This window comes from Syngnathus acus, chromosome 8, assembly GCF_901709675.1.
Source record: "Syngnathus acus chromosome 8, fSynAcu1.2, whole genome shotgun sequence".
NCBI classification, from domain to species: Eukaryota; Metazoa; Chordata; class Actinopteri; order Syngnathiformes; family Syngnathidae; genus Syngnathus; species Syngnathus acus.
In genome coordinates, this window is record NC_051093.1 from 7,167,891 (window position 1) to 7,178,552 (window position 10,662).

Genomic DNA, 10,662 nt, shown 5'->3' on the forward strand with positions numbered 1-10,662 from the left:
ATGATTTTTTTCTGGGAACTCAGGAAGAAATAATCACTCAACACACGATTATGGCTCAAGATCATTTTTTGACATCCGATTATCTGACCTTCACTAACTGAGGCCCAAATATTGATATGCACACACCTCTAAGGCTGCATATTTGCCAAAGAAATACCTTTGAGGTAACCCCTGGAGTGGGAAGGTGTTCACGCAGTTTACCAAATACTAAGCGGCACAGTATGCTTGCTTCAAGCGGTTGTCATTCCCAGTTGACATGCAAATCAAGGTATATTTATTACATTTATGTTCAACCAAAGCATGTAATTTCACCTAAAGTCCACTAGCTTAATGTCATCATACAATGTGAAATGACAGATGAAAAAAAAAAACAGAAATCAGCATAGATGCTACAGTAATTGCAAATAACACATACAAGCAAAGCATATGAGCTGAGCTGCATTGAAATGTACTTCCTTGAGTCCAGCCTCCCCAAAAAAGTGAGGGAAGATATGAATTTGCAAGTAAGTGGGGAATTGTTGCTTTCCTCTTGACAAGGTGAATGACTGTGTTGCCACGGCAACCAGGTAGCGTCCGTCACAGCGTCCACTTGAGACATCTGGTTTCACGGTGTGTCGTCAAGCACTTGACGCAGCAATACCGCCCCCCGCAGGTCGTGCAAGTGTAGTTTGACGGGAAGCCGCACACACAGCAGAAATGGCGTGGTGGAAGCGACGAGGGAGGAGCCAGCGCCGAGAGGTAATTGGGCTCCGGTTTATCCGCCAAATTCTCCTCCTCGAGGAGAGCCGTGAAGTTTTTCCTGAAGCGCATCTTGAAGTGGTCGCCTCGCGTCTTCCTCTTCTTCTTCTCGGGTTCCTCTGTTTCACTGAAGGCGGGTAGCCGAGCGGTCAAACCTGCCGGGGGTAGCGAACTCAGAGGATCGTCCTGGAAGTTGTCTTTCTCCAAAGCCTCGAGTTGCCGACTCAGCCTCCTTAGTCGGGTGGCATCATCAAGAACCCTCCGCTGGCCTGCCTCCACGCGAGCCGAGCTCTTCTTTTCGAGCACCATGTTGCCTCCTTGTTTGCGGATGTTGGCTCGACAGAGCCTATACTGACTTCCGGTTTTACAGAGACGATGAACTTTGAGAAAGTGCTGCTAGGCGGCGCTGTCGGCTGTGATTTGCGTTTGAGAGTTCGACAGCAAGAGGGAAGAAGATTACCTAAACCCGTTAAACACATTAAAAAAATTAAAAATATTTAATCGGAATTTATAAGTGGGTTAGAGTTTTAGGGGGTACTTACTGTACTGTGCTGTGTGCTTCACAGAAATTCTATTGTCGAACTCGAGACCCCGCCTACTTATGACGCAATTTCCTTTTCGTTTGCGGAATGGGACGGGCCAGTAACCGGAAGTGGTCTTGCGCGCTTTCTGCGCGAAATTAAAGAGTGGCGGGAGTCGTTGTCAGATCAGACCGTCTTTGGGGGAAAAAAGTAAGCTAACTTTCATTATTTCAACTACATTCTGTCAGAAACACGGCCGATCTCAGCATTACCACCGAAACGTTTGTAAATGTAAATCAAATCAGCGATCGAGCAATACTGATGCGATTGTTACTTAGCTTATCACTGTAGCACACTGTTGTAATTTCGAACTGAAACATGCAACGCACGAAGAGCTTCGGTTGATCAACATTTTATGGGAACATCAATTGAACTATTGATTAGAAGAATGTAACAGCAATAAACTGACAAATGATTTAACCACGAGTTCTGTACTGCTCCTCCATTGTGGAGCTTATAAAAGAATCAACAGATCATGTGTTAGTGGTCTTTCATTACATTTTGATTTTTGCCAGATTATGTGGCAAATCAATACCTTGATAATAAACAACCCTTAAACTCTTCATCAATGTTTGGAAGAATACACATAGGAAGGCATAATGTTGAAATGTAATCGATAACCCTGAAGTTGGGAAAGTCTGCTATGAATAAAATAACTTCATTTTTCATTGGAATAGTATTTTGTTAACCTTGACGACCAAGCCAGTGCTGAGATAAGTGTGTTTTTGTTTCTCAGTTGTAGTCATGGAATATAAAAAGCGCAATGGTGGACCTTTCACGGGTGGCATTTCCCAAGCCAAACGCAACAAGATGGCCAGCGAACGGGAGGACAGTCCCTCGCACTTTGAGGAGGAATTATCCATGTTTGATGATGTGGACATGGATTCAGAGGAGTTGGAGGGGCAAGCCGGGCATGACGTTATCCCCGTTGGTATGTAGGAAGTGTCGGAATTGAAAGTTGAATCCGGTATGTTGTTAAATTAACCACTCTAACCATTTTTGTGTGGCAGGTGACCTCTTTTCGACAGACCTTAATCCTCGCTGGCATAGACCTCATGCTCCTTCGCTCGACCCATCCTCTGATTCTTTGGTGTTTCAACAGATTGATCTGGACTATTATTTAGGTACACTTAACCATTTTATTCTGTGAGGGTGCGCTGTAAATCTAAGAGTGTTTTTTGTTTTCAGGAACGACCATAAAAGGCATGCCCGGTCAGTCATATGGAAGAGTCCCCATCATTCGAATGTTTGGAGTGACGGACAGTGGAAACAGCGTGTGTTGTCACGTTCACGGGTTTGCACCTTACTTCTACGTCCCGGCCCCAAACGGTGAATACTTTTTTTTTTTTTACCGTGTGCATGTCGGTGAATGCAATCCAATCTAAAATGTCCCCTCTGCTCCTTATGCAAAGGGTTCACACCAAATTACTTGGGCGACTTCAAACGAGAACTCAACGCCGCTGTGTTGAAGGACATGCGCTCCAACAAAGACAACATCTCGGTCACCGTGCTGGCTGTGGACATCACCCGCAAAGAAAGTGAGGATGTGAAGAGCAAGCAGATTCATTTGATATTGCCGAACCAAAATAGATTAATTTTGTAACGACAGTCAGCCTTCATTATTGTGATCGCTCTCGCCAGATATGTACGGTTACCACGGCAGCAAAAGCGTGGATTTCTTGCGGATAACCATGGCCATGCCTCGTCTCATCGCCCCCGCCAAGCGATTGCTGGAACAGGGCTTGAAGTTTGGACCTTTCCCCATCCAGTGTTTCCAATCCTTTGAGGCCAACATCGATTTTGAAATAAGGTGTGTTTTTATGTTACGTTTGTTTACATTGGGACGGCACAGTGCCCCGGAGTAAACAATGATTTCTTAGAATGCATAATCTTGAGTATTTTGTGTTGCCAGATTCATGGTGGACTGTGATGTGGTCGGATGCTGCTGGATCGAACTTCCCAAAGGCCGATACAGAGTCCGCGAGGAAAAAAGTGCAGTGGACATAGAATCCAAGCAGCCGAGCAAGGTAGGCACTTTTCGAGATTGCTGTGATTGGCTAATTTAATTTTGGGCTTTATTTTAGGAATCCTTGTGTCAGTACGAGGTGGATGTGGCGTGGACTGACCTGATAAGTCACCCAGCAGAAGGGGAGTGGCAAAGGATCGCGCCGCTCCGAGTCCTCAGCTTTGACATTGAATGCGCTGGAAGAAAAGGCACGTGTCATTATTTGTACAAAAAAATATATATTTTACTGTCAGTTATATAGGATATTTAAATAATTTTGCACAATTTTTTTTCCGTTCGTTCCCACAGGGATCTTCCCAGAAGCTGACAAAGACCCGGTGATTCAGATTGCGTCCATGGTGCAGCGCCAGGGCGAGACGGAGCCCTTCATCCGTACGGTCTTCACGCTGCAGTCCTGCTCCAGCATTGTGGGCTCTCAGATTTTGTGCTTCACTCAAGAGAAGCAGCTTCTGCAGGTAAACACTGGCATCATTACGCAACAATTCATTTTTTTCTTTCGATTGTCTCGATGTGATATTTTTTTTTGTCTGAGCAGAGCTGGGCTGAATTCCTCAGAACAGTTGACGCAGACATCGTCACCGGCTACAACATCCAAAACTTTGACTTCCCTTACTTGTTGAACAGAGCTGCTACTTTAAAGGTTTGACGCATCATTTAGTCTGCTTGAATAATTCAGCTCTTTCTAATGACCTCTTTGGTTGCGCAGGCCGATCTGTTTCCATATTTGGGCCGTGTGAGAGGGATCAAGTCGGTGTTGCGAGACCTCAACTTCCAGAGCAAACAGATGGGCCGCAGAGAGAACAAGATCATCAACATGGAGGGCCGAGTTCAGTTTGATCTGCTGCAGGTCAGCACGGAGCTTTCTCAACTACGCTGTCAGTCCATTAATTAAAAAAAACAATTGGACTCTCACTGTTTGTTTGTCAGGTTCTTCTAAGGGACTACAAACTGCGCTCCTACACACTGAACGCTGTGAGTTTCCACTTTCTGCAAGAACAGAAGGAGGATGTGCAGCACTCCATCATCACCGATCTTCAGGTAACACACACTTTAATTTGTCAACCATGTTGAACAATTATGCTCACTCAAAATGTTTCCAACCCGCCTCAGAACGGCAACGAACAGACCCGGCGACGTTTGGCCGTGTATTGCCTGAAAGACGCCTATCTGCCGCTGCGGTTACTTCAGAAGCTGATGTGCGTGATCAATTACATGGAGATGGCCAGAGTGACCGGAGTGCCTCTGACCTACCTGCTGTCCAGAGGCCAGCAGATCAAAGTTGTCTCGCAGCTACTGCGACATGTGAGAGATGCATTTATCTGCAGAATCATGAACTCATCCCTGTCTAATCAGTATATTTGTGTTTAGGCCGCCAAGCAGAACCTGGTGATGCCCGTGGTGAAGCCACAGGGAGGAGAAGATTACACTGGAGCAACTGTTATTGAGCCAGAGAAAGGGTACGTTGCTTGCCACGACTGTTGTCGTTTCAAGTGCACTCGTTTTATTCTGTATTTGCCGCCCGGCTGTTATTCAGCTATTACAGCGTTCCCATCGCCACCTTGGATTTTTCCTCCTTGTATCCATCCATCATGATGGCTCACAATCTGTGCTACACCACCTTGGTGCAGAAAGGTGCCGCTGATAAATTGGGGTGGGTTTGTTAAAAACATTTTTTAAATGTCCTCCAGAAATAGTATGATGCAGATGAGGACTCATTGGCGGTTTTGGAAATTTTAGGTTGTCACCAGCAGACTTCATCAAGACACCCACTGGTGATCACTTTGTGAAGAGTTCTGTGAGGAAAGGCCTACTACCCGAGATTCTGGAGCACTTGCTGTCAGCCAGAAAGAGGTTTGAATTTGGACTCTTGGTGCATAAATGTAAAACAAAACCTGCCATCCTGACTCCTGCTCTGTCTGTCCATAGGGCTAAAGCAGAGCTGAAGAAAGAAACGGACCCTTTTAAGAAGCAGGTGCTGGATGGTCGGCAGCTGGCCCTCAAAATCAGTGCAAACTCGGTCTATGGATTCACGGGGGCTCAGGTGGGCAAGCTGCCCTGCCTAGAGATCTCCCAGGTAAGTGTGGCTCTGTCAGAACAATAGTCCCTGAGTGTTAGTCACAGTTATATTCTTCAAATGTTGTCGAAGCATGTGGTCACAATGAGCAAAGATTAAGTGGAGGCAAGGAATGGGAAAATAATACTAACAATATGTCTGTGTTTTAGCAAACCAATGAGTAGGGACAAAAGAAGATTTCACTGGAATGGCTTTTGAAAATTAAATACGGAACTTATTAGCTTGTCCTCAAGTAACACATTAATATCCTGTTTTGGATTTTGACTAAACCAGCGCTTAGAAAGTCATTTTACTGCCTCACGCTGAACTTTAATGTTGACTAAAAGAGGAAATGAAAGGCGTGTGTGCGTTACATTGAGGAATGACATTTTTTTTTTTTTTTTTACATGTAGAGTGTGACAGGGTTTGGAAGACAGATGATTGAGGAAACCAAACGGTTGGTGGAGTCCAAGTACACCATTTCCAATGGTTACCAAGGCGATGCCAAGGTGAGGAACATTTGGATCCTCTAATTTCCTACACTTTTATTTACACTGTCAGATGATATTGTCGAATTTGACATTTTCTACTTCAAAGGTCATCTATGGAGATACGGACTCTGTCATGGTGAAGCTCGGTGTCGCCACGGTGCAGGAGGCCATGAACGTCGGGAGAGAGGCTGCAGAATGGGTGTCTTCCCATTTCGTAGCCCCCATCAAATTGGAATTTGAGAAGGTAAACTATCATTCAATGATTTTGCTCCCTCGTGTGGTGGAATAGAGTCTTGAGGCACATCTTTTCATTCCATTCCAAATTTCGACCAAAACAGTTGTGGTCTTGAAATTAAGTGTTATCGATAATCTCTCCAGGTGTACTTCCCCTACTTGCTGATCAACAAGAAGCGCTATGCCGGCCTCTATTTCTCCTCCAAAGCAGACGTTCACGACAAGATGGATTGTAAAGGCATTGAAACAGTCCGTAGAGACAACTGCCCCCTTGTGGCCAACCTTATTAACACTTGCCTGCAGAAAATCCTCATAGACAGGTGTGCTCCCTAACAGTGGTCCCCAACTTTTTTGCGCCACGGGCCGGTTACGTTTCAAAAATATTTTATATTATTTTAATAAATAATACATTTAAAATAAATATATATACGATGAAATAAAATGGCATAAAAACAAGTATAAACCACGTAAAAGTCAAACTCACCATGACGTTGAATTAGTGGGAGCACTGAGCTTGTTTGTCAGAAACGAGCCGGTCCCATCTCGGCGTAATCGGAGACAATGACCACCCGAAGTGGTGAAGGTTTGTCTTTTAATACAGGATGCTTGGTCTCCATGTGCCCAAGCAGTTTTGAAGGCTTCATTGACTCGTTAGCTAGCCTGTCGCCGCCACATATGCAGAGTGGGCTTGGCTCGTCAGTCACCTGCGGCGATAAATCCATATTTTAAGTAGGACTCCAGAAATTTTCTTTTAAGTCGTAGCTTCTTCTTCTTCCGTCTCCTCATTGGGCTTTTTCCCCCTTTCCGAAGAAGCTTTCCAAACAACGTTTCTTGCTCATTTTTGTTTGCTTTGCGGGCTCGACGGGCGTGACGTCACGTGTCCGGGACGAGCGTCTTGAATCGAATTAACACAGATGCACCGACGGATGTAATTAGGAGAGAATCGCCAATTTTTTATATTTTTCAAAATAAATTCTTACTCATTTTTGCTAGCTTTGCGGGCTCGACTGGGGGACGAATTAATTGATAGTCGATAAATAAAAAAATAAAAATATTCTGTGCGGCTTGGCGGCCCGGTACCAAGTGTTCCACGGACCGGTCCGCGGCCCGGTGGTTGGGGACCACTGCCCTAAAACACTGACACCTCCTGAGGAAATTATTATTTTTTGTTTGTAAATGAATAGGCAAGTGTTGACAGTGGTGTTATATGTCTTTAGGGATCCCCAGGGTGCAGTGACGCATGCCAAAGAGGTGATCTCTGACCTGCTGTGCAACCGCATCGACATCAGCCAGCTGGTCATCACCAAGGAGCTGACCCGAACGGCGCAGGAGTACGCTGGCAAGCAGGCGCATGTGGAGCTAGCTGAGAGGTGTTTTGCTTTTTTTTTTCCCCAATATGCTTTCCTTAAAATGCAAAGGGCTCCAGGGACACCAATTATTATTATACTATATAGTGAATAATATACTCCTTGTAAAATATAGACACATCATCTCTGATACAAATTTGCTATTGACTAGCGTTATGCTCCTATTTGCATACAATCAATAAAAAAAGTCAATTACCAATTTGTGCGTAATTGTCAGAATGAAGAAGCGAGACGCAGGAAGCGCCCCTAACCTGGGAGACCGAGTTCCTTACGTCATCATCAAGGCTGCCAAAGGAGCCGCAGCATACATGAAGTCAGAGGTTTGTCCCCCAGTAGAAATTTTCCCCCATACTTGCTCTGTATTTACGCTTGTGACATTTTCTTTTTTTATGCTAGGACCCCATCTATGTACTGGAAAACAACATCCCCATTGACACACAACACTACCTGGACCAACAACTATCCAAGCCCTTGCTGAGAATATTTGAGCCCATTTTGGGAGAGACCAAAGCAGAGAGCGTCCTCCTCAGTCAGTGATTTTTCTCGCCTCAGTTTTTTTTTTGTGTACTATTTGGATGCTGCTCAGTTGAATGAAAAACATAACTTACGTTTATTTCAGAGGGCGACCACACGCGCTGTAAGACAGTGTTGACGTCGAAGGTGGGCGGCCTGATGGCGTTCGCGCAGAAGAGGAGCACTTGCATTGGCTGCAAGGCTGTCCTGAAAACAGACAGTGCGTGCATTTGACTTATCTCGAGGAGCTTTATATGGCACAATGGTGTAGCGCTTAGTTACCTCTTGTCTCTTTTGCAGCTGCTGTGTGCGATTTTTGTAAGAAGAAGGAGTCGGAACTGTACCAGAAAGAGGTTTGTCAGCACAGCCCAACTCATGTGTTCACTGTTTTCATGAATTGGGTTCAAACTTGCAGATTTTCCATTTAAACACCCTGGAGGAGCGTTTCTCCCGACTGTGGACTCAGTGTCAGCGCTGCCAAGGCTCCCTTCATGAAGAAGTCCTCTGCACCAGGTGCGTTGTGGTACGCGCAAGCGCCGCTTCCGTCGTTTGTTAACTCAAGCGTCACGCTGTACTCCTCAGCCGTGACTGCCCCATCTTCTACATGAGGAAGAAAGTTCAGAAAGATCTGGATGATCAGAGCAAGATGGTGTCTCGTTTTGGATGGTGAGACAATGTGGTTCAGTTCACTTCTGGATATGTTACATCACTGTTTTTGGGATGATTGTAAAAATGCACAATTCTTTGTATTTTCTTATATGAATAAACTGATATCCTTTTCAACCTAAGTCTTTTTTGTCATTTTTACGCAATATATTATGAATTAAATGAATGTGACATGAGAAAAACAATTACTAAAGCTATATTTTGATGAAATAAGTATACACAAATTACATCACTAATGTTCATTTTCATTTTATTATAAAAACAGTATTTGAGTCCACAGTTTTTCCTTTGTACAGTAAAAAATATTAAATAAACTCCCAAAGTTCTTAGCAGAAAGATAGAGGATGGACTTTGGGAAAGAGCAACTCTCCCCCTGGCAGAGGCAATTGGGGAAAGGGAGGGGGAGGAGAGGGGGGGGGGGGGAGTCCAAGGGAAGCAGCAACTGGGATGAGGCAGAAAGATGGAGAATGACTGTTCATATCTCCTGCATTCTCCTCTTTTCTGTGCAACGCAGTTCATTTGGATCGATATTCTCCTTTTGACTCCAACTGGAGAATTGTAATAAACAATACAAAAAAAAAAGAAAAAAATACAAAGAGCCCATCACGCTCACGTTTCGCATCCCAGCCGATGTACTCGATAGATTACAGGCACACAGGTATGCAGCCCCCCTCCCCAAGTCTCCCACGCTCCACGATGAGTGTCTTTTAAGGAAGGAGTGCACACACATTCGAGGGAGAGGGCCTGCATGTTTGCGAGGGAACGTTCCCTTCCAGCATGGCGGATGTCCGTTACAACGTGTCCTCTCGACTTGTCAAACTCACAGCAGCAGACTGTTGACAAACTGCAAGAAAACACTGACATCTGAATTTTTTGCGCACATACAACTAAATACATGAAAAGTGAAAACAAAAAAAATATCCGCTAACCCCCTTCAATAACAAAAATAGATTTCTATAGGAAATGCGGCGCAGTCTCAAGGTACATCACGCCCCCACCACAAAAGAAGACAATAAATAAAGCAAAGCCAAACATTAAAAAAAAAGAAGATATGCATCATGTTTGGATTGACATGAATAATAATAATAAAAATAATACAAATTTCACTCTGCAAAATAAACAGACTGAATGGTGGTAAACAATCCAATAATTAAAAAACAAAAAAAAGATTATTTGCATTATTTCACTTCCTCTAATTCTTGAATACTTAAAAACATTTCTTAAAAAGGCATTTCCCCCTTAACCCTCCAAAAATATTACCTTTCACGCACTGTATTCTGCAAGACGCGGGGGTGCGACACATCCGCCCCCCCCTTTATCCACAATTGGCAAAAAATATATTAAACAGCAATAACTTACAATTCATTTACTCTAATTTATTTAATGACTGCTTGATTTATTGTTCATCTCCCATAGGAAGTTCAGCTCAATGCATCTGTATTGAAAACGTTTTAAATAACATTTAATTATACGTATATAAAAAAAAAAGAAAGGCTAAGTAAAAAAAAAAAAAAAAAAAAAAGATAGATAACACTGTCCTGGATGAGTGCAGTTTGTGCGAAGGATCAGAGCTTTGTTTTTCTTTTCCAAAGCTCGACATGACACAAGTAGAATTCCTACATGATGTCTAAAGGGTTGTGATTGATGTTCTGGCCCAGTGGGTCCTGACTGTTGCCCCCCTGCCCATGTAGAGCCGCCATCCCACTCAGCTGAGATAACATGGCACTCTGCTCCGAGCCAAATTGTTCCATAGAGTTCTGTTGCTGCTGCTGCTGCTGCTGCTGGGACGAAGGCTGCTGCTGGGGGACCACCATGCCTGGGTGGTGCTGGTTCAGGTGGGCCGGGTGGGGGGAGCCCGTCTGCATCTGGGGTGATATGTGATGAGGGGACGGCTGCGGCTGCATGCGCGGCGATGGGCTGGAGTGCGGTGGCTGCGACTGGGGTCTGGGTGACGGCTGGGGAGAGCGCACCTGGTTGGCCAGCGTCTGACCCT

General features: G+C 44.5%; 3 protein-coding genes across 3 annotated transcripts in view; 1 reads left to right on the top strand and 2 right to left on the bottom strand.

Moving 5' to 3' along the window:
* Window positions 1–48: 48 nt before the first annotated feature.
* On the bottom strand, window positions 49–3,533 carry znhit1 (zinc finger, HIT-type containing 1). The gene is made up of 3 exons (XM_037255676.1): window positions 3,446–3,533; window positions 1,281–1,407; window positions 49–1,198 (listed from the first exon to the last, which is right to left on the bottom strand). Exon 3 carries the CDS (start codon window positions 1,045–1,047, stop codon window positions 577–579), a length of 471 nt encoding a protein of 156 aa, XP_037111571.1. The 5' UTR covers window positions 1,048–1,198; window positions 1,281–1,407; window positions 3,446–3,533; the 3' UTR covers window positions 49–576.
* Window positions 1,367–8,791, top strand: pold1 (polymerase (DNA directed), delta 1, catalytic subunit). Its single transcript, XM_037255664.1, has 27 exons — window positions 1,367–1,469; window positions 2,056–2,250; window positions 2,330–2,443; window positions 2,508–2,648; window positions 2,732–2,857; window positions 2,961–3,129; window positions 3,232–3,346; window positions 3,404–3,533; window positions 3,634–3,800; window positions 3,881–3,985; window positions 4,052–4,192; window positions 4,273–4,383; window positions 4,456–4,647; window positions 4,714–4,802; window positions 4,880–4,996; window positions 5,083–5,196; window positions 5,272–5,419; window positions 5,812–5,907; window positions 5,996–6,133; window positions 6,268–6,443; window positions 7,341–7,493; window positions 7,708–7,810; window positions 7,887–8,019; window positions 8,110–8,223; window positions 8,304–8,356; window positions 8,419–8,516; window positions 8,586–8,791. Exons 2-27 carry the CDS (start codon window positions 2,064–2,066, stop codon window positions 8,671–8,673), a joined length of 3,318 nt encoding a protein of 1,105 aa, XP_037111559.1. The 5' UTR covers window positions 1,367–1,469; window positions 2,056–2,063; the 3' UTR covers window positions 8,674–8,791.
* A 107-nt stretch (window positions 8,792–8,898) lies between these two features.
* The window catches only part of ep300b (E1A binding protein p300 b), a 19,570-nt gene continuing 17,806 nt past the window's right edge, over window positions 8,899–10,662 (bottom strand). Inside the window, 1 exon segment of the mRNA XM_037257544.1 lies at window positions 8,899–10,662. This exon segment is cut by the window's right edge and continues 1,043 nt beyond it. Within this exon segment, the coding sequence (XP_037113439.1) occupies window positions 10,286–10,662 (377 nt within the window). The 3' untranslated portion in view covers window positions 8,899–10,285.